Source organism: Rutilus rutilus, assembly GCF_951802725.1.
Source record: "Rutilus rutilus genome assembly, chromosome: 10".
Taxonomy (NCBI): domain Eukaryota; kingdom Metazoa; phylum Chordata; class Actinopteri; order Cypriniformes; family Leuciscidae; genus Rutilus; species Rutilus rutilus.
In genome coordinates this window covers 23,397,762-23,421,691 of record NC_140215.1, presented here as the reverse complement: position 1 = coordinate 23,421,691, position 23,930 = coordinate 23,397,762, and the positions used below count along the sequence as shown (strand labels likewise).

The 23,930-nt window shown below is 37.7% G+C and overlaps 3 protein-coding genes across 3 annotated transcripts in view; all 3 read left to right on the top strand.

Moving 5' to 3' along the window:
- myo10l3 (myosin X, like 3) overlaps positions 1–2,201 on the top strand; it is a 77,445-nt gene extending 75,244 nt beyond the window's left edge. Inside the window, exon 40 of the mRNA XM_084421500.1 lies at positions 272–2,201. Coding sequence (XP_084277626.1) covers positions 272–376 — 105 coding nt within the window. The 3' untranslated portion in view covers positions 377–2,201. The remainder of the gene's footprint in view (positions 1–271) is intronic.
- A 2,001-nt stretch (positions 2,202–4,202) lies between these two features.
- Positions 4,203–9,936, top strand: pttg1ipb (PTTG1 interacting protein b). The gene is made up of 7 exons (XM_084422329.1): positions 4,203–4,400; positions 5,152–5,204; positions 5,364–5,472; positions 5,962–6,064; positions 8,550–8,615; positions 8,719–8,765; positions 8,886–9,936. Exons 1-7 carry the CDS (start codon positions 4,310–4,312, stop codon positions 8,927–8,929), a joined length of 513 nt encoding a protein of 170 aa, XP_084278455.1. The 5' UTR covers positions 4,203–4,309; the 3' UTR covers positions 8,930–9,936.
- Positions 9,937–10,020: 84 nt separating this feature from the next.
- On the top strand, positions 10,021–12,363 carry sumo3b (small ubiquitin like modifier 3b). The gene is made up of 4 exons (XM_084422330.1): positions 10,021–10,210; positions 10,864–10,992; positions 11,099–11,170; positions 11,486–12,363. Exons 1-4 carry the CDS (start codon positions 10,190–10,192, stop codon positions 11,546–11,548), a joined length of 285 nt encoding a protein of 94 aa, XP_084278456.1. The 5' UTR covers positions 10,021–10,189; the 3' UTR covers positions 11,549–12,363.
- The last annotated feature ends 11,567 nt before the right edge of the window (positions 12,364–23,930 follow it).

Below are 23,930 nucleotides of genomic sequence, written 5' to 3'. Positions count from 1 at the left end.
TTCATTACTCAGTGTGTTTGATCTTCCGTTCACCATATTTAATGCGCTGTAGGCATGTACTTGGATTAAACCACTCGATTCATAATAATTGCGTTTATGGTCTCTTCATGAGCTTTTTGAATCTTCAAAGTTTTTCAAAGATAAGTCTTATGAGTTTTGGCACGAATAATGATGACAGAATTTAAATTTTTGGCTGACCTATCCCTGTAAGAATACATAATCAACATATAATTGAATAGAAGTGTTCACTATAAACTGTGGCTTGTTTCAGGTTGGAGAGATCACCAAAATAATGAAAGCCTACATCAACATGATAGTTAAGAAGCGATGCAGCGTCAGATCAGTGGCCAGCTTTGGGAGCAACTGGATCAGGTGATGAGTACTGACCAATCACAGTCAAGACGCTAGAGATTTCCTTCTCATTGATGGAAAAAAAAGAGCTCAACGGCGGGGATGCGGATTGGCGAATATAAGATGATGATACAGGAACCAGTGAGAAGACAAACATCATTTAAAAATCTGCATATGTGTAGACAACCACCCCTCTAACAACGTATCACATTTAATGATTAATATACAGTTATGTGGAGTGGGATTTTGGACCAATGAGATTTCAATGTCCTGTAAATCAGCAGTTGTTCCTTTATCCCGTCACGTCTGGTTAGGACGTGGTGCAATGCTTAGTTAACCAGCAAATGTTCATCGCCAATACCTCAAAGTTCTGAATGCTTTAACATGCTCCTTTCTGGTGTTCTGATTTTGGCCATTTTCAGTTTTGAACACTCTTTGAAGTGAAACGATCCAAACAGGGTCTTAAATGTTACAAACAAAACAGTGTTTTGTTGAGAGCTCTCAAAGACTCATAGCCTGAAGGGATTGCACAGATCGAAAGCGTCAACAGCCATGTTAAAACTTGTCCATTTGCCTTACTCCGCACAAGGGCTGGTCTGTGCAGATTTGCGTCATTTAGATGGCTTTCTGTGTTACTGAACCTTCACTCAGATTCCTCGGGTTGAAAGAATGAGGAAAAGGTTTTCTGCCTTTATGTCTTGCCATTTTCATCTCTGTGTTTTCTTATGTATTGTGCATAAGGGGCCATTCACACAAAATGTGTTTTTGCATTCCACTGAGCTGCTTTTCCATTGTAAACGCAGTAGATCGATGTGCTTGGCCCGTAGGTCAATTTGCGTTTAAAACAAGCAATACGCAGGGCAAATGCAAGGTCTAGACTAGAGATTTATTTAAAGCTTCAAAATGAAACTGTTGTGAAAAGAAATGGTTGTAGTTCATGATGGTTTTAGGTTCATACCAACCTAAGTTTGGTCTGTCTTTAAAGAAGACACTCACCAGTTTTTTGAAGTGCTTCCACTTCTGCAATAATCTGCTATCACAAAAATTGAGCCCGCTTTTAATGTACCGTTTTCATGGTCAGACACGTCCAACGGTCAAACCCTTCCGTCTTGTGCATTTTTACAAAACGTAGAAAAACGTATTCTGTGTGAATGGCCCCTTCTGGGTTAAGCTCAGGTACAGTATAGAGACAAGCAATATCTCAACATTTCAGTGGAGTGTTCTGGGTGTTATAGCAACAAGAGATTTGAGGAAATGTGTGGAAAACCACTGTACTGATATTTATTTTGCAGAAAAGCTGTAAAAAAAAAAAGAATACTGTAAAAAACAAACAGTTTTTCACACAGTAGGTCAGTTGTAAATCTGTTCTCTCAAGAAAAGAAAAACCATTTTAGTTCATACATCAAACCTTTTTTTTTCTAAGATAGTTCAGAATGTTTTAAAGGAAGCCTGCATACTTATAACTGAAGGATGATTTTGTGTGCCTAAAAGAGAGTGAATAATTATGGGTGGGTTGGGTATTTATTCAGTGTTAGTGTTGTTGTATGGATGTTGATGGCATGTCGTGTACAGGCTACATCGGTGATGTAACACACAGTGATAGTATGAATGAAGGATGACACTGTGGTATCAGAGGCTCATTTGTGTGGTACCACGACCTCATTCAAAGTTCTGTTCATTATTGCTTCATTAATAAATCTGATGAGCTGCTGGTCAGTTCAATTCCAGAGTCATCACCATTAGTTTAGAGTCAAAATATTTCAGCTTGTGTAGAGGATGAAAATCAACGTTTTTTTTTTTTTTTTTGTAACTGGATTTACAAAATGCTTAATAAATTATTTCAGTTCCAGATATGGTGTGGATTATTTAAATGTTATCGAATTACCTTACATTTTCCTTTGTTCTTCGCTTTTCCACAATCTAATGCGTGTGATACAAAATAATAAACAACTGCAACATGCATTCATCCCTTTTCCCAAAATTCCCTTGTAATAATAATATTTTAGACATTTTTTGAGTTTGTTTTAGTTCATATCTGTTAGTATCTGTTATAATATATCTGTAATACGTGACCCTGGACCACAAAACCAGTCACATGGGTCAATTGTTTCCATTGAGGTATGGTTGTTAGGATATGACAACATTTGGCCGAGATACAAAATGAAAATCAGGAATTTGAGGATGCCAAAAAAATCGAAACATTGAGATAATCGCCTTTAAAGTTGTTCATTTATGTTCGCGATTGTGCTGCATTCACTCACTAAAATAAATGTTTTATATATTTATGGTAGGAAATTTACAAAATATCTGCATGGAACATGATCTTTACTTAATATCCTAATGATTTTTGGCATAACAGAAAAATCGATAATTTTGACCCATACATTTTAGTACAGTATTGTTATATTGTGAATTGACAAACAAACTTAAAAGCCAAAAATGTAAGAAATCTTGTGGTCCTGACAGCATTCTAGGTGAAATGCTGAAACACGGCACACCCGAGCTGCAGACGGCTGTGCTCAAATTATTCAACAATGTTCTTTGTTCAGGCTGTTTTCCTGACATCTGGAGCAAAGGACTTATTACCACAATTCATAAGAATGGAAGTAAATTGGACCCTAATAATTTCAGAGGCATTTGTGTGAGCAGTAATCTGGGGAAGTTATTAAGCGGTATTTTAAACAATAGAATTGTAAGCTTCCTTAACGAACACAATGCCCTGAGTCCGAGTCAGGTTGGCTTCCTTCCAAATCACAGAACTATTGACCACATTTACACCCTTCACACCCTAATCAATAAACACGTAAAACAGACCAAAATGAATTAGCGGTGCAGTTAGAACAATCTACAGGCCCTGTACAGCCACTGGGATCATGCCTGTTCCCACAAATGGCCTACCCCTGACCCCACCCCTAAACCTACCCGTAACTGGGGTTTAGACAAATCGTAAAAAAACAAAATTCTTAGAAATGTGGGAACATAGGGCTAGCCCCCAGCCGGTCTACAGGACATAAGCATCAAGCACTTGCTGTATGCAGACGACCTGGTGCTGCTGTCACCCACTGTGTGTGTGTGTGTGTGTGTGTGTGTGTGTGTACTTGTACAACTATCTTTGTGAGGACCAGTTTGAGTTTTAGACCATCGGAGTGAGGACAAAGAGAGTAAAGTGAGGACATTTTGGCCAGTCCTCACTTTCTGAGACCCCTTTAAAGGCCTGTTTGAGGGTCAAGACTTGGTTTTAGGAATAAGGTTAAAATTAGGTTTAGGGTAAGGGTTCGGGTTAGGCACTTAGTTGTGATGGGTAAGGTTAGGGTAAACGGCTAGAGATTGCATTGTGTCAATGAATGTCCTCATAAAGATAGATGTACAAGAATGTGTGTGTGTGTGTTAAAACACTGTGGTATCAAATGTTCACACATGTTCTGATTTGATACATTGTTTATTTAAATGTAAGTTATGTTTTTTTTTTTGATTATATGAATTATATGTATTCCGAGCTTTGGCAATATTGTATTATTTACAGTCAGGCCAATAAAGCGAATTTGAAGAAGAGAGACAGACAGATATTTTGTTTATTTATTATTATTATTATTATTTTTTTTTTTTTTTACAAACATTAGCCATTAAAAAATACTAACAGATCAGAATATGTATTTAAATACATATTTTTATTTTAATGAATAATAATTGATGTTTTTAGGTATTATATAATATTGTCTAAATAAGTTTAAGAAGCCAACACGTCTTTAAAAAAAAATAATAATAAACAGTCAGAAAATAGTCAGTAATTTGAAAGAAAATAAACTTGTAAATCAGTGCCTCAAATAAATCCTGCTTAACCATAAACCACTATTTCGAAACTGGGAGGTTCTTGAAAAGACGAGGTTCAATCCTTTCTTCCAGAAAACACATGACCAACCAGGGCTGAAACCAACACAGATCCGCTGCGTTTGCCAACATGATCCAAACTCGGACTTTTTTACCGTCTTTTGTTTTCTTTGTCTTCAGTTTTGCTGTTGTTTTTGCTCAGGCGACAAGTCCAGTAACAAGTAAGTTTCGGCCACAGTGCTGTTTGTTTACAAGCTTTTTAACCGTTGAAACGGTAAAACAACAATGGCTACTTCAATAACGTTAACTGTTACATATATATATAATTTTTTTGGGAATGAGCTTTCAGATTCGGTACGCGCACATGTTGCCCAAAATGATGTATAGGCAGCTTGTAAGGTTTTCAAACGAAGAGTTATTTTTTTTTTGCAGTTTGTTTATCTAACGTTACCAAGCACACTTTCCCGAATTATTCGTTCTACATCGTCTATTTTCTTGGAAATGGTAACGTCTTAATAAGTCACGTATAAGCATACTGTTTGCAAATGTGCCTCTGAGCAGCTGATCATATGACTCAGGCTCAGTAAAACATCGGGACCAAGCATAGACAGCTTTACTTATTGAAAGACTTTGAGCGTAAACGACTAAATGGGTTCAAAACGTGTTTTGTTGATGCTTTTATGGTCAATTTTAAACCGTAACCTTGGAAAATTTAAATTTTATCCGATCATGACGTAAAGGCAGAGAGAGAGTGTGTGCCCTGTTTAAATCACATGATAGAAAACTTAAAGGAGTTTTAAGAGGTCAGGGAGAATATTTTATATAACTGCTTGTAGAGAATATGTTTCATTTTCATTCAAAATAGAATTCTGAGCAATGCCATATGTTTTAGATTTCATTTATTAAACTATGGTTGAAATCAGCTGTAACATTGATGTCAGACTTGTCCCTAAAACTGCCTTCTTTTCACAGACTGCACTATAAAATCCAACACAACTTGTGAAGAATGTCTGAAGATTGTTTCGGTAGGATTTGTCAGTGTGCATATCATGTGTTATTCACTGATAGCACTTCCAAACCCCATAGTATTTGTTATACAGACAGCAATAATTGGTGAAAAATCATACACGATTGTTCTGTGACATAAATGTACATAATGGTTGTGTTTGTTATCTTTTGTTCAGTGTTTGTGGTGCATCTCAAGCCAGAAATGCATTGACTATCCAGTGAAGAGCGTTCTACCGTCTCACAGTGTCTGTCCTCTCTCAGATGCACGATGGGGAATGTGCTGGAGTAAGACTGATAATAACACACACAGCGGGAAACATCTTGTCATTTGTTTAATGTCTTAATGGATGTATCATGTGCATTTTTTTTATCATGAACATGCACAGTTTACGTTTCCCATTTCTCATCGGTTTACATTCCCTTTGTGTTTTAAATAAGGAACAGTATAATTTGTGTAAATGTATTTAATATTGTGTCTTGTTGAATGTATATCTGTTGTCAAATTAGTCCCCTTACATAAAACATAAGTAAATAATGATCTTCCATTCTGCATGGGGAATATAAACTTGTATGCTGAACTGTTAAAACTAGAACTTTATTCTCAGTCCATAGTTCACAGTAGCTTTAACTTCATTCACTTTATTACTTTGAACTCCATTTAAACTCTTGTAAAATGAGTCAAGGGAATTTTAACCTTCTGCATATACTTCCTGTTTTGGAGTACAAGTTGTGGACATGAATGATCACATCAATTCTGTGTCGTATGAATCACAGTGAATTTCCAGACTCTCATCATTACCATCTCCGTGATCGCCGGGTTGATCATCATCGCCATATTCGTCTGCTGCTTCTGCTGCTGTAAATGTGAAAACATTGGGTAAGATGAAAACCAGCGCTTGTGATTAAAGTTTTTAATATTATGGGAAGGCAATGTAGGGGTGCAAAAGTCTTAGGCACATTAGTGTTTTCACCCAAAAAGGTTTAAAGCCAGTTATTTATATCTTTTTTTCTGTAGTGTCTAAGTAGGAATTCAGTGATAACATGGAAATTACATCACAAGATTTATTTCCATCAAGAGGTGCATCAGTTTTTGTTCTTGAATTGACAATGCAAGAATCCAGCACTCTGTAAAGTCTACTTCAGCACATCCCAAAGACTTTCATTGAATTTAAGGTCTGGACTAGAGGTGCCAGACGTGTGTGAAAGTGATTCTTCATGCTCCCGTCCCTCCCAAACATTCTTTCGCAGTTTGAGCCTGATGAATCTTGACATTGTCATCCTGGAATATGGCCATGATGTGTCTTCATCCATGGTTGTTTAATAAATGAAAGGCTACACACTCCATCAGTTAGGGTTAGAAGAACTGTTGCCAAACATATAACATGTTCGAAACATAATCACTGCAATAATGATATCCAGTCATATCTCTTAAGCATTTGCCTATTTAAATACAAACAGTGAGTTGCTGTCATGTAATTGGCTGATTAGATACATGTGGCTGTATATATATATATATATATATATATATATACATATATATGTGTGTGATATATACTCATAGACTGTAAAAAAATATGGACGTAGTGTCCGTGACGTCACCCGTAGGTTTCTGAAGACTGTTTTTGAAGCCTAAAGTGGGTGTGGCCGACCGTCGCCATCTTGGCAACGCGTCACTCCCGAATTTATTTACTTTTACCAGAGCCCGTCTACGGAGAGCCTGCCCACTCCCTATAGAGCTGGTAAGTCCCGCCCCTTCCGTAAAACCCCGCTGGACCTCTAGGTTGAAAAATCGTCAATGCAAGTGAATGGGAGAAAATAATTATTTTCTGGTCCCGTTTGAATTGTGCCATGAATGTGAACATATGTTGTCTGTGAATTTTTTATATAATCTTTCATGTTACGAGTTTGACAGTATATGGTATGATTCTTCGGCTAGCAGTTGTGGAAAAGACATAACGAGAAAGACTACATGTCGCCTATGTGAAAATAATTATTTTCTCCCATTCACTTGCATTGACGATTTTTCAACCTAGAGGTCCAGCGGGGTTAGCGAAGGGGGCGGGACTTACCAGCTCTATTAAGTCTATTGTACCGAATTTTGGTTGTAGTTCCACCAGAGTTCCACTGGGGGCGATCGCCCATGAGTGCAGAATGAATGGGAGTCTATGGGGCTAGACGGCTAAATTTGTCTCTTTCACCCGATTGCCGTTGAGAAATCTCAGATTCGATAGTAGGTTTTGCAAGTTCAACATGGGTTATAGGTCGAAAGTTGAATAAACGAGTACTTATGTCCTTTCGATTTCTTACAGGTTGAGTTGTTGTTGCCCATAACACGCTAGCATTCTGCTAATGAACGCTGATTGGTCAGTGAAGGACTGATTACGGCCAGAGACCGTATCAAGACGCTTGATGGCATCGTGGCATCCGAAGTGGGACCAGAAACAAACAAAACAAAAACTCGTCTAGCACGTGTATTTACCTGTGTCAGCTGTGTGTTGTCGATGCCTCGAGAGAAAAGAAAGCGCAGAGCACGAAAGCACCAAAGTGACTGAAGGATTGCCGTAAAGCAGTATCTCTGGTCGTACGATGTGTATGACGTCATTGACACTTTAAAAGACTTTTTAAAGCAAACACCCAGCAATGTGTAATTTCTTTGCATCTCCTTTCGAATACAATATTCAAATTACTAGACAAAAAATTATATCCTGAGAAAAGTGGATTTTGATGGGTATACTGCCATAGACCTCCATTCATTCTGCACTCGCCCTTGTGAGCGCCCTCATATGGAACAAGAGTGGAACTGCAACCAGTTCAGAAGCCGGAAGTGTACTGAGAGTGAAACTTCTCGCCTTATTAGACATTCTCTGCTTTTACAGTCAGACAGTGAACTGCGGTAACGTGACGGCTAACAAACAGCAGACAAACGGCTAATGATGACTAATGACCACTGCAGCGGGAATCCACCCGTCACTCTAAAGTGGACACCCTTAATTTTGCAGAAATTTTAAGGCTTACTATAATTTAAACGGATGAGTTATAAAAAAATTCACCCCCCTCACAGTTGTCATGAAGGGAAAAATAAGCTATATAGACCAAAGCCACTTTTTGCACCAGGCTGTAAACATTTTTTTTTTCTGCTGTAAAGTTGGGTATTTTAACATGGGGGAGATACAGATTTGACTCACTTCTGCATCCAGCCTCAAGCGGCGTTGGTTTCAAGAGAGAGACAGGGAGGTTGCCGCCCGCTTGATATATATAATATATCAAATGCTTTACTGCTATTAATTATTAATAAATAATGGCTATCACATTGGAGCACATACGAAATGACTAAACACAAATTTCTCCTAATAATCTGAAAGGTCTAAGAGGAATGATGAGCGAATGGAGAGACAAGCTCATCTGAAAAGTTTACGCAAAGAGGAGAGGTATGATTTGTTGTGGGAAAATTCCACACATTTGAGTTTGTTAATAAATGTGGAGACCATTGAGTCTTGTCTTGATGAAAAAAAAAAAATCATTTTGTTGCAGGAAAGCAGAGATGAGGCAGAGACATGATGAAATGCGATTGAAATATGGTAAGATTTTCCTTTAATCATAAATTATGTATAAAATAAATAGAAGTATCCTTTATAGTTAACTTATAAATGTTAGTTACACTGTGTTTCAGAGTTTGAACTTTACTCACTCTCTTTCAGGTTTGACAAAGGATAACCAGTACTCCAGATTTGAGAACAGCTAAGAAACTTGTGACGATGCTCCGCTGTTGACTTTTGTCACATTTCCTTGCTTATCCAACACTACATTTTTATTTGATTGTACTAGTTGCCGGCTGGCCACACAAGCATACATCGTTGCCATTTGCTTGAAATTTGATTTATTCATACCTGGATTTTTAACAAATCTGCACGCAAAACACAATTTAGACGTTGTATTTTAAAAAAAGCTTTGTAAATGTAGTACCTTGATGACTTTTTGCAAATCCAAATAAGCGACAACATAAATTCAGCGAGACGTGTTGATAATTGAGTCTGCATTGGGCCAGACCTGATTTTTTGTTGGCAGTACATGTCGTTTACTGCTGTAGCTTTTTAATCAGATTAAACTAGGACATGTCTTGCATAAATGGTAAAGTGATATTTCAATATAACTAGGTTATGTGTTTGTCAATGTTTTAATCACTAGCTTATTGTAATTACCAAAGGGTTGATTTATCAGTGCAATTTACAAAGCCAAATAAACTGGGAGAAAGAGACGATGAATAAAAGTGAATATTGTACATTTGTTACTGTTTATTGTAGATTATTAGGAAGTAGAAGTACTGATCTGTTGTTAGACAAATAAGAATTATTTTATTATTAATGTAAGTTATAGCAAGTTTCAGCTTTGAAACTAAATGCTTTTTTGCAATAAGGTCATTCATATTTAATTTTGAAAGTATAGATTTGACCTAGAGTAATTTTCCAAGTGGCACAATCTTTTTTTGTACTTTTATTTGTACAAAAAAAAAACTTTTTTCATGTTGTTTTGTGGTTGTGAAAGTTTATTGAAGATTATATATTAGAAGATTGAAGATTATGTGTGATTATGTATGTGATTTTATTTATATATATGTGTGTGTGTGTTTAACAATGTTTTCAGTTTTTATACCTGACACCCCAAAAATAATAATGTAATATATTTTATTAAGCAAAAGTAATGCGCACACTATTATTTAAATATGTAATTATTTTTCACTTGTTTTTGACCTCAAGACCTCAAGAAGAACATGAGGATTGGTCACGTGGTTTCATACTGTCCAATAAAATAGACGAGTTGATTTTGCGCGTTCTCGGGCCAGAGCTGCCTGCTGGGAATCACGTGGTTTTACCCGCTCCAATCAAATGGGCGAATTCAGTTTGCGCGTTCTTGCTGAGCGCGGGGAGGACAGAAGCGGGTAGTAGCGCTGTTGTGTTACCGTCACATCCACATTATCAGGAAAAATCCTTACATTTCTACAAAAATGTCAGAAGAGAAACCAAAGGTACATGCATGTCTCTGTGTTCTGAGCTCCAGTAGCATGGAGAGGAATGTTTTGATGTGATTATAATGCATGAATGTAGATTGTCTGGGTCCTGCACTTTATATGTGGTTAGAAGGGAAACAAAGAGGTTTTCAACAAAGATTTTGCGCATTTTCCGCATGTGGCCATTTAACTCAGCCATCCATCCAATTACATGGACGACCATTACATATCTCGTCGCTAACAATCAAACAGGCAGTGTTTCTCTTCATTTCAGCATCAACAAGATGCTCAGATTGGCTTTCTTTCATGGCGGATAGTTGATTCAACTTTGCGCCAAACGCAGTTGCACTGAAAGGGAAACACTGTCTGAATTCTCGCGCAGTTGTTCAGGTTGTAGCTCTTTTTTAGTAGTGTTTGAACTAATACAGCTATTATAGACTCAAGTATTGCTGTTTATCGCGTTAATAACCTCTCAAAGCATGTTATTCCGTATTACAGGTCAGGAACATCTCATGTTTAATACAGCGCCTGCATGTGATGGACAATGTGGCATTAGCGCAAATGACTCTAACGATGTGTGTGTGTAGACCCTCATGTGTGATTAAAACAACACCCTGCATGCTTATTAACATCTTTTATCTGTATATTTTGCTCTGCATATTTCATTTCAGGAGGGCGTGAAGACTGAAAATGACCACATCAATTTGAAAGTGGCAGGTCAGGATGGATCTGTGGTCCAGTTCAAAATCAAAAGGCACACCCCCCTCAGCAAACTGATGAAGGCATACTGCGAAAGACAGGTGAGACATAAGCTTGAGCTCCAGTGATTCTGAGGTCTGCACTCGTGAAGCATTGTACATTGATGAGCAGGACTATAACTTGGATTTATTGTTTTACCTTTTTCAGGGTTTATCCATAAGGCAAATACGGTTCAGGTTTGATGGTCAGCCAATCAATGAGACAGACACACCTGCACAGGTTTGTCCTTTATCGTTGCATTTGTTACAGTTGTGAGCAGGTTCTTATGAAAGCGGTAACTGGTTAATAAACAAATGTATGCTCTCTTGCTATGGTGACTTTCTAGTTCAGTTGTATTAATTGACTTCAAATGTCTTTGAGGATGCAATATCTGTAAAACAAGTGTAATCAATTTGTACAATCAACCAAACACTTAAGATGATGTTTTTGTCATAGAAAGTGTATTTGAAAACCTTGAGCTCAGGCACAAAAGCTCCGTTATTAGGCCTCACATTAAAATGTTTCTCCATCTTTTCGTGTCCTGTGAATTTTCAGCTGGAAATGGAAGATGAAGACACTATCGATGTATTCCAGCAGCAGACAGGAGGAACGTGCTAAAGATGGAGCACATGTGGATGATGGTTTTTTTGTGCTCCTCTTCACTTCCACCACCGTTCAGGGCTGAAATGGAAAAGGTTTTGGAAATCTAATGTTTAAGTTAATAGTTTTTTTTTGTCTTTTTTTTCTCTCTTTTAATCATCCAAAGACCTCATTTCCATTTTTGCAATGTTCTCCCTGAACCGAATTGGAAATGAGTTACTAATGTTATTTCCCTCCCCCACCTTTAGAGTTTATTGTATGCCTATTATATACGTTTTTGTATTATGTACGTATGTTGCGCCTCCCCCATCTATTTTTATATACAAGGAGGGAAGTTTTGTGAAAGGATGTCTGTGACTACTTTGTATGGTCTCAGATTTTCTTTGATCGCGGTAAACTACTTTAAGACTCCCTTTTTATGGACAATTTCAAATGTCGACATTGCAGCATTGTGTTTCTGACACCTCAGGTTTGATAAAGCTCGATTGTGGATCGTATTCTAGTAGACATTTTTTAATTTTAAAAGCTTTGAGTATGTCTTTAAAAGTTTGCTGTCTGCTAAGTTTGGATTTCATGATATACAAATGAAGTGTTCCCCTTGTTTTTATTGTCATACTTTTTGCCCTTTACAAATACATCATATTGGAACATCCCTCTCATTTAGCCTTTCTGGCATATCAAGAGTATTAAACACTATCCTGGTGAAATAGCAGCTTCACAGTCAACTCAACATGTGTGAGAAATGTAATGGGAATGGCAGTGGTGTTCGGGAGAGCAGAGGATCCTGTGTTGGCCATTTACTACTGTATATAATAAATCTAGTTTGATACTGATCCGTGTCTTGTTCTTCCGGCTGTGTAGTGAAAATAAAATGGGTTGCCACTAGATGGAGCAACTGCAAAAAGATTGAATGCAGTTCTAGAATAGGTTGTAAAACTGGCTTGTCAGAAAATAGTTCTGATAATGCTTAATGTCTATAAAGGAGTCAAGCATAGGGACATGTGCTGAAGATTTTCTTAAAGATAAGTTTCCATTTGTTAACATTAGGAAGCTACAAATTAACAATGAAAAATACTTAAAGTATTTAACATTTATTGATACATAATTAAAATAGTTATTTAACTGTTAATATTATTTAAAGGACCTAGGCTAACATGCACTAACAATTTAACTGTTTTTTTTTTTTTTTTTAAAGTTGTTCACCCAAGAATGAAAATTCTGTCATTAATTACTCACTCTAATGTCGTTTCAAATCCGTAAGACTTTCGTTCATCTTCGGAGCACAAACTTAAGATATTTTTAATGAAATCTGCGAGATTTCTGTCCCTCCAGTGACAGCCTATGCAACTACAGCTTTCAAGCCTCAGAAAGGTAGTAGATACATCATTCATTAAAGGGATACTCCACTTTTTTGGGTTCATTTTACTACTCCCCCAGAGTTAAACAGTTGAGTTTTTACCGTTTTCGAATCCATTCAGCCGAACTCCGGGTCTGGCGGTACCACTTTTAGCATAGCTTAGCATAGATCATTAAATCGGACAGGAGCATCTCTCTCAAAAAAATGACCAAAGAGTTTCGATATTTTTCCTATTTAAAACTTGACTCTTCTGTAGTTCCATCGTGTACTAAGACCGACGGAAAAGGAAAAGTGATATGGGGGAGTTATAAAATGTGCCTATTTCCAAAAAAAGTGGAGTATCCCTTTAATCCATGTGACTCCAGTGGTTTAACCTCAGTTACCACGCGTCAACAGAACACGCATGCATGGTGTTCTCGGGAGATTATCATTTTGTAAATAAAGTAGTAATTTTTTATTATTTTTTTTTTCGCAAACAATCGCGTCACTTCATATAATTTAGGGTAAACCCCTGGAGTCACATGGATTACTTTTATGTCTTTACTAGCTTTCTGGGGCTTGAAAGTGGTAGTTGCATTGGCTGTCAATGGAGGGACAGAAAGCTTTAAAGGGATACTCCACTTTTTTTGGAAATAGGCTCATTTTACATCGTATACTAAGACCGACGGAAAATGTAAAGTTGCGATTTTCTAGGCTGATATGGCTAGGAACTATACTCAGCACCTGAAAATAGTCCCCAGCTCGGTAACTTCCAACGTGACCGGGAGTAAGTTTGTCTAACCTATTAGACCTATTTTCAGGCGCTGCGTCATATCATTACGCCTGCTGGACTCATGGTACGGCAGCAAAGTTTCTTGATTCTTACGCAGGAATGAGAGTATAGTTCCTAGCCATATCAGACTAGAAAATCGCAACTTTACATTTTCCGTCGGTCTTAGTACACGATGTAACTACAGAAGAGTCAAGTTTTAAATAGGAAAAATATCGAAACTCTTTGGTCATTTTTTTGAGAGAGATGCTAATGGTCCTGTCCGATTCAATGATCTATGCTAAGCTATGCTAAAAGTGGTACCGTCAGACCCGGAGATCAGCTGAATGGATTCGAAAACGGTCAAACTCAACTGTTTAACTCTGGGGGAGTTGTAAAATGAGCCTATTTCCAAAAAAGTGGAGTATCCCTTTAAGTCAGATGTCATAAAAAAAGATCTTCATTTGTGTTCCGAAGATGAACGAAAGTTTTACGGGTTTGAAACGACATGAGGGTGAGTAGCTAATTAATGACAGAATTTTCATTTTTGGGTGAACTAACCCCTTAATGTTAACAAAGATCATTAAATGTTGTAACAAATGTATTGCTCACCGTTAATATTAGTTAATGCACAAACTAACATCAAATAATGGGTTATGTGTAATGACATATGTAGCCTAATCTTAATTTAAAAGTCCATAAGTATGGGATGAAATTAAACTAGTTCCAGTAGTTATGAATGATGTTTTCTTATATCAGTCACTGGATCCAGATGAAGCTAATGTTGCAAGTGAGGTGAGATGGCAGTCTTTTTGGTTGCATCCACTCAGTATTGTCTATTGGTCAAGTTTCTCAGCAAAAAAGAATCACCCTCTCACTTTCAACTGCTTTTATTTCAAAGCAAATATCTTAAAGTGTAAACATCTGATTGAACATAAAAATATTTAAGTACTGATTCAAACTGAACAAGTTATACGGACATTTGATGAACATAAATGAAATAATGAGCCTCTAAACAAAGGGGGTGTCAATATTAAAGTGTGGAAAACATTGTTTAAACTCTTCCCAATAAAGATCTGTAAAGCTCGTATGGATTTGACTAAATTATCTTTAAAATTCAGTATCCTGAAAAGAGGAACCTTTTTTGCTGAGATTGTGTTGTATCTCTAGAAAGAAATACCAGTGTTGCAAAGGGCACGACAACACTTTAAAACAGTTTTCAGCACTTTTGTTGTCATGTTTACATCTGTCTGATGTCTAACTCTAGTTCTGACTTTCTGAAGTCTTCAGATTGCGCTTGAGAAAAGTGCTCTGAGAAACTGCATAGAAAATGAGTTTAATTGTGAGGCTAAATTACAGTTTTGTATCAGTCTTATGTTTGACTAAGGAAATAACAGCCCAGAATGAATAGATCTATATAAAGAGTCTTCATTATGAATCTCTAAAAGTCGGACCCCGGAAGCATTATTATGAAACAAGTGAGATATAACTGGTTGAGTTACAGACTGTCATTTTCAGCCCTCAAGGTGAAAGTGTTTACATTTTGTATATCAGATATGAATTTGTTTAAGCATTGAAACCTGACTGAGAAATAAGGAAGATTGATAACACTGTTAAGGAAATAAGATAGGAGGGATTATTTCCATCAGCATGTTTCTCTCCCTTTGTGAAAAACAGAATAGCAGCTTTGCATGGCCTGATTTTATAATTCAGCAATTAAATAATGTTATAACCACACAATTAACATGGTTCGGCTCTGAACTAAAAAAAAGCAATATTTGCATCTCAATTTGCACTCATCTTCTGGATGGCACTTTAATACCAAAGCTCCATTTGTTTATTGGTGTCAGTGTGTTTACATTCGATCTGTGTGGGGATTCAAACAGAGAAGTCCCACTGTGCTAATGAGTGAGTTCACAGCATGCTGCAAAATACCTCCCTCGTACACTGCAACACATTTTGCAACAGAGAGATCAGAGAGCAGGAGCAGAGAAGTGTGTTTATCCCAAGCGTTTAACTTGAAGCACTCAGTAATCCCCTCTAAAGGCAGATGAATTACCTCCTGACCTGCCCGTACATGTGGAGAGTCAATGAGGGTACAAAGGGACATTTACCATCCCAAACATTCAGTGGGAATGTCGTGGTTTGGAAACATCACGCATTTCTTTTATTGAAAGATTTCACAAACATTGTAAAGCGAAGATTTTTCATAATAATCCCTACTCAAAAATTTTCCATCTTCATTGTGTCTCCACAATCCCATGTTGACATTTTGCCTACGTGATTGTTTCTCAATCCCACACTTGATCCACAACATGACGGCTAACAGTAATGGTGATGGATAAAATGACTATTTGGGTTACAATGAAGTACACAAAGTCACTTTCATAGCCGGCCTGTTGTAGCAGTATGACAGTGAAATCCCTACGATATTACAAAATTTGTTTTAGCTAGCTGGAGACAAATTGTTGCATTCTTATTCCAAACCAAATGCTTGCTTCAAAGGATTTTTCCTTCTTTGCCCTTAAAGGGATAGTTCACCCAAAACTGAAAATTCTCTCATCATTTACTCACCCTCATGCCATCCCTGATGTACATGACTTTCTTTCTTCAGATTAAGTGATTCCATATAATGCAAGTGAATGGTTGCCGCCCAGTTGGCGCTTGAAAAACCACACACAGCGATCGTAGCGGCAATCCATACGACCCTAGTAGATGAATCAATGTCTCCTGAATTTAAATGATAGGTGTGTGAGAGAAAAATACTAATATTTTAAACTCTTTTAACTATAAACAATCACTTACGGCTCACTGTACTAGGTGTGTTCACAAGTTTAGCTTGACATAAGTGCGTTGTAAAGTGCGCGTGGAAGCACAGAAGACCTGATATTTATCTGTGGAAGCTTCACAACGCACTTACGTCACGTGCCACAATATCCCGCTCATGAACGCTCGTATGACAGTAGACCGGAAGCAATGATTTAGTACTTTTCTTACACACCTGTCATTTCGCTTCAGAAGACAATGGTTCATCCACTGGGGTCGTATGGATTAACGTCATGATCCCCAATTCGCCATGTGTGGCTTTTCAAGCGTCAACCGAGCGACACCCATTCAATGGCCTTATATTGACTCAAAAAGACGGATTATTTTACAAAAAAAAATGTGTGAAGAAAGATAGTCATGTACATCAAGGACAGCATGAGGGTAGGTAAACTATAAGATAATAAAAATTTCTGGGTGAACTGTCCCTTTAATTATCACAAGGTCAGTCCCTGTTGTATCTAATCCCTGAGATCAGAGTTCAAATCTATTCACATACTCTGAGGTCTTTCAGTCTACGTGCTGTCTGCTGGCTTCTGACAAAGGCCATGTGATGAACCGCATTAGATAAAAGTTGTCTTCAATGGCAGCAGGTGAAGGGGTGCAAACCTCTTACAGCCCACATCAAGGCCTAATAGGATATTGACTCACATTAAAGGGCTGAAGAGCGTGTTGGAAAATGCCACGGCATTCTTTATCCCTTCATCTGAATGATGGTGTTATTTGATATGTGCAGGTGTTTGTTACACTTATAAAGATTAAAACTTTAATGATACATGCTGGTCTTGTGCAAAGCATCAGCTAGCGTAAACAGAAAATCGAATTCTTAAACGTCCGAGAACGTTGCTTAAACCTTTCTCTATTCACACATTATTGACTGTACAGATGGATATGATTACAGGGTTGTCACTGTCCGTGTGTGTTTGGTTCTCTAAAGGAATGCCCTCACCACCAGCACCGTCCCCCAGAGTCTCTGGTGCTGCTGCTGTAAATTGAAGAGTAACCTCACGGTCTGATCTCACAGGGGAATGCTGTTGTGTGAGCTGATGAGCGGTTGGTTGGTCTGATTAAAGGATCCCGCCGCTCTGATGTTTCTCTCGTGTCAGGTAGACAACCATCAGTCTGGACACAGACATAAACACGCTGACCTTATTTCAGCTATTGTGTCATGCATTCAGCAAGACATTTGAGACAAGACAAGTGTGAGAAAACAGCAGTGTATGTGGACGTGCTTTGTGCGAGACTGAAACTAACTTGAATAACTGCGTTTTATTGAGTTTAAAAACGAATTCTGTTTTGAATGTCTTTAAAACATTTTATTGGAGGAGGGGTGAGAACAGTGAGGCGATTACAGATTCGAAGAAATGAATTTCTTGTGAACGAATAAGCTTAAAGTATAGGCATACACATTTCATAATTTTTTTTATGATTTAATGATTTAACGGTGCAGTCAGTAAAAGTATCACTGGCTCTTATTTGCTACATATATGTAGAAAACAAATAAGCAGGGACAGGTCTATGATTACAAAAATTCTATTTATGATAACATTACATATTATAAATGATTTTGTAAACACATTACACTTAAGTTCACTCCCTTTTGTTGTCGGTAAGATGCTTTAATATTTTTGAATTTCTTTCGAAAGAATTCTTTTATGCTCAGCAAGGCACAACAGAGTAAAAACTTTTCTTTTTTTTTATATTCAAATTGTAATTTTTAAAAAGTGACATGAATGCCCCTTTTGAAAATGTATATAGTAGGGAAGAATGCGATTTCAGATGCAGCCATAGAGATGCAGAATCCTTGCATTGTTGACCCGCTGTAGTCACACGATTAGCCGCTGCTGTAAACAGAAGAGCGATTGGCCACTATTGTAGTCAAACGAACGCGCGAACAGTGAACGAAATCCCCCATTCTTTGAAATGTCATCTGTGACACGCAATGAATACTGGGAAAGACAAGGCAGCGAAGGATCCATCTGTTGTATCCTTAATTTCAAGGGAAATGAAGGATGCTTTTGGAGGCCGCATTTGAAGGAACCTTCGAATTGGGACTTTCGTTGTTCTGCGGTGACGCAATCTACCTGTGAATGCACCCTTCGAAGGATGCAGCCTCTGAATTGGGATGCAGCATTCATGTGCCGTGCCATGCCGTACCAGGCTCAAGTGGAAATATAACCGTTCCTTTGCCATTCTTAGAACCTTTCGGCCCGACTGTGGAAAAGCAGCTTTCTTTGGTGTCTATACAGTCTCTGACCTCATTCAGCATTATGCAACACTTCATTATACACATGTATCATTCCAGCGATTATACCAGCCAATCATGTCCCCCATGCGCTTCATGTTCTGCCCAAAACACCTCAGGGCTTTGATAGAGCATCACAGAGCTGCTGGTGGTTATCTGCTACTGTAACTCTTTGGCTTCCATGCGCTGAGGGGCCCTTGCGATGTGAAGAGCTGTGGGATCAGGGAAACGGTGAGTCTGATAAAGTGTTTCCTGAGTGGAGCGCATTATCTGCCCTGTTGGCTCTGACACAGAGAGCTGGAGGAGTTATCAGATGGCCTCAGTCTGTGTCTCAGCCTCTAGATTCAGAGCCTGGGCACTGGAGTGGCAGATAGCATCTATGGTATAACTGTAGTCCATGCTATGGGTATGTAGAGGCTTTGAAATGTCCTGACGTAGGTTGGTGTCTGAATGGATTTGGATCTTTGACTTGCGTAGAAGTAGAGAATATGGTATGATTCGACCCTGAAGTTAGCATCACCCTGGTTCCCTCAACAAAAATCCAATAGGCTTTTGGATTATTGCAGAAAATAAGCTCTGATGCTTACACGTTGTTTTTTTTTCATCATGATAATCTTCACAAATGATCACAACTTTTATGAATTTTGAAGCCTAAATACAATTGGCAGAAGAAGCCAAAAGCTAAATGTAGGCTATAAACAAACTACAATGCGGTCGCATGACTTCAACCAACCAACACCAATCTTCCATTAACTCTTTCAGTCTTTATTTAAGGAACATTTTGCTTGGAAGTTTGAGTTAGATTAGTTTGCAAGAGTGCGATCATAAACACAACAAGGCTGTGAAAGCGGACTAGTGAGTAGATTAGTTTACCTGTTCAGTGTGATGATGTTTAATGTCGCTTACCATTTAGTCTTTTGCCACTAGCAACCACCAAGTAAAAGCTTTAATAAAATCACAAGAAGGTATTACTGATGTCGTAGAATAAAACATGAGAACATCTTTAGCTTGTGTTAAACGCAGACCTGATTTCAGGCATTTAACCAAAAGCCAGTTATATAAACCCATTGACATTGGTCTGAAGTGCTGAAATTATGACTTGTTTCTGGGTTTTAGCCTACAAAAAGTAGTTTTCCCAGGAGGTCACCCATCCAGGTACTGACCAGGCTCAACCCTGCTTAGCTTCAGTGTGAAACCAGTCTTAGGCTACAGGGCTCTCAGGCTCATTCATGCTTGCGTGAGCCTGTGTTGAGTTTGGTTACAAGGCACATGAGAACATTTTACATCACCTTTGTTATATTGTAGAGGGTTCTTGTATTGCTATTTGGCTCTTTGGTGATTAAAATTATATTGATGTTACATTATCCACCATATTTTTCAGTGCCAAAGTAAGCTATTTTGTGTGAAGGTGTAAGATCTTTGATTCATTAGCCGCTATAGGTAAATAACTAAAAGAGTATAAAGTGCAATAAATGGTAAAACTATTTGCGCTACTTACCTATCTTTTTCTCTCCTAAGGCTTTGGGCTATAGTGCTGATAGTTTGTGATTTTCCATGGCTCTTTGGATCAGATGACACTTAAGCTCAGAATAACAAAAGAACTGATCACACAATAAAGCCACTGACAGAGATGTGATACATTTTCCCTCCATCTGTATACTGAATACTATATGTGAATATGTATGTTACAGACAAAGAACACACCTTGTGCCAAAAAAACAAAAAACAAACAAAAAAAAAGTTGTATTTGAAGAATTAAACTAGAAGTGACTAAACTTTTGTAAAGTCTAATGTCATGTGTTCTCATTTTAAATAATAGTTAAATAACTGTGCACATAATTGCAATGCCTAACAACATAGGCTCATTTTACAACTCCCCCAGAGTTAAACAGTTGAGTTTTACCGTTTTCGAATCCATTCAGCCGATCTCCGAGTCTGGCGGTACCACTTTTAGCATAGCTTAGCATAGATCATTGAATCGGACAGGACCATTAGCATCTCTCTCAAAAAAATGACCAAAGAGTTTGGATATTTTTCCTATTTAAAACTTGACTCTTCTGTAGTTACATTGTGTACTAAGACCGACGGAAAATGTAAAGTTGCGATTTTCTAGGCTGATATGGCTAGGAACTATACTCTCATTCCTGCGTAATAATCAAGAAACTTTGCTGCCGTACCATGGGTGAAGCAGGCGTAATGATATGACGCAGCGCCTGAAAATAGGTCTAATAGGTTAGACAAACTTAGTCCCGGTCACGTTGGTAGTTACCGAGCTGGGGACTATTTTCAGGCGCTGCGTCATATCATTACGCCTGCTGGACTCATGGTACGGCAGCAAAGTTTCTTGATTATTACGCAGGAATGAGAGTATAGTTCCTAGCCATATCAGCCTAGAAAATCGCAACTTTACATTTTCCGTCGGTCTTAGTACACGATGTAACTACAGAAGAGTCAAGTTTTAAATAGGAAAAATATCGAAACTCTTTGGTCATTTTTTTGAGAGAGATGCTAATGGTCCTGTCCGATTCAATGATCTATGCTAAGCTATGCTAAAAGTGGTACCGCCAGACCCGGAGATCGGCTGAATGGATTCGAAAACGGTAAAACTCAACTGTTTAACTCTGGGGGAGTTGTAAAATGAGCCTATTTCCAAAAAAAGTGGAGTATCCCTTTAAAAAATACAACTTCCATTTTGTTAGTCCCTTCTCCGCTTTGTGCCCCTTAGCTGTTCTGAAATCACTGTAAACCTTGACTTTTTGTGGATTATCGAACAACATCTGCCTGCGAACAACATCTACTTTAATCTTCTTTAATCTTTAATCTACTTTAAAAAAGTTTGGTTCATGTTGTACATACTGTCACATTGAAAATATGCTGTTTTATGCACTGCAAAGGCAAACCAACTTTGCATGCACTTCCTTGGGCTCGAATTGATATATGGTAAAACCAATGCCATCTATCTATCTATCTATCTATCTATCTATCTATCTATCTATCTATCTATCTATCTATCTATCTATCTATCTATCTATCTATCTATCTATCTATCTATCTATCTACTGGTACATAGAAAGAAAATCATGCATATGAATATAAATGTTTCTCTGCTGTCATTAGATCTGCCATGTCTCATGACATCATCATGTAGTGATGGGGTCAGGCTCGGGTAGTTGCGTGTGGAGCTCCTGAGGTCAGGTGGTCAGTTGGAGGGTTAATGAGTAGGTGAGATGCAGTGATTGAGGCAGAGAGCTATGAGGAGCATCTCCCTCAGTAATGACTGGGGCTGCTTCCCTTCCTGATTACAGGCTTACTGCAAGTGTCAATGCAGCCGCCCAACTATTAGCTGCCCCTTTACAATGTATTAGAGTGAAATATCACAGCCACCTGACCTCACACAGCCCTCAGGCTGAACAATAAACACAGATGTTTGCTTTTAATAGTTTTGTCACTGCAAAGAAAAAATTATGGTGGAGGATTGTAACTAACTATATTTAACTAAAGTTCCCATCATGTTATGCTTGAATGTTCTCTGAACGTTTTAAACTTCCATTTTTTACAAATGTTTTTATGCAAACGTTAAGGTACATTCCATTTTATTATTTTGCAAACATAGTGAGAACATTTCAGATAACAAATAACATTTTATAACTTGATGGCAACATAGATTTGTCTTTGCATAAACGCTGTAAAAGCATATCATAAAAAAACACACACATTAGATGAACGTAACGTACAACTAAAATACAGATAACAGTGAAAGAACGCTATGTTAACGTTACTGGAAGAACGTTCGTTCCTAACTTTGAGAGAACCTTGCCAGAGTGTCATCAAAAGTTCTGAAAATGTTCCCTGTTAGCTGGGGAGGGGTATTCTTGAACAATTGGTTTGAAGGGTTTTTTTTGACTGCTTGAAAGAGACACATTTATTTTATTTTATACAGGACAGTTTTTAGAATGTGTGTCAATGCCAAAACTGTTGACTGGTTTCTATCACATTTCCCACATGACACATTTTAATCAGGTATGGGAATCTCCATATGTAACAGTCCAATCTGTGTAAAATAAGAATAAAATGATGGGTTTATATTGTGGATGTCACAGTTGTAGGTTATTTCCCTCCAAAGGGAACTTCACATGCAAACAGTAGCTGTCATTTCTCTCATGCACTGATCGGATATTCTCCTGCCCAAACACGCCAGGATTCTTCCTCAAGCTGATAATGAAACAAAAACAGAAACGTAAGAGCCGCTACTTCCACAGAAAATAAGAAATGAGCTTCAATACTGCTGCTTTTTTTTGTAGTCTCTTATGTTTTTAGTCTCCTGTCAGGAAGAAATTAGGGTTTAACTGCTGTGACTGAACACTATTTGACATCTGTTTACATGGCAGAGTTTCATCCATTATGCTGGATTTAACTGAAATTATCTTTGGCATCGCTGCACAAAATCAGTGAGGATTTTGAGCAGAGAGAACAGATAAATGTCGATCTTGAAAGATCGTTGTAGTTTCTGTTTTATTCTCCTTTAAACGTAGTCAAATTTTAACACAACCAAACATTTGACAATGCCTTCGATATTTTGCAGTTTTGTTTTATGTAATATTTTGTCATTCCAACCACTGGCTCTCCTCTTGTTTCCTTGAAAGTGTAATCTATGTTTTTTTTCTTCACACCTTCAGAATCCATGACAGATTTTCAGATAAGCTGGAGCAGCTTTGATGAAGGGAATTGAAGACAAAATATGTGAAAAGCACAGAGTATGTTCTTATTATTGCCTCAGTTCTTTGATGTACACATTTTTTTTTTGTCAAAATTAAATCGTTTGAATGAATTGAAAGGTTGAAATGCATGGTGAACATTATTTTATTAAATTCATGTAAGACTTAATTAGTTTAATATACTCTGATGAGTATATTTTAGAAAAAAAAAATGATTTGACACATTAAACATGAATAATTCTAAGATAATTATGTCCCACTTAGACAGTGGCTGCATCCGAAATCGAATACTTCTCTCCTACTCTCCGGCGAGATTCTGAAGTGTGCATGTACGATGGACACTTTACTATCCCATGAGGCCACGGGTGAGGATTTATGAACGGCAGTGAAGCGACGCAACTGACGCTGGTAGGTCACATGATAATGACAACATGGCGAATGTAGTAGAACCTATTTTTTTACAGTCTATGAGGAGAACATAGTTTTTTTAGGGCTCGCAAAGTAGGCTAAGT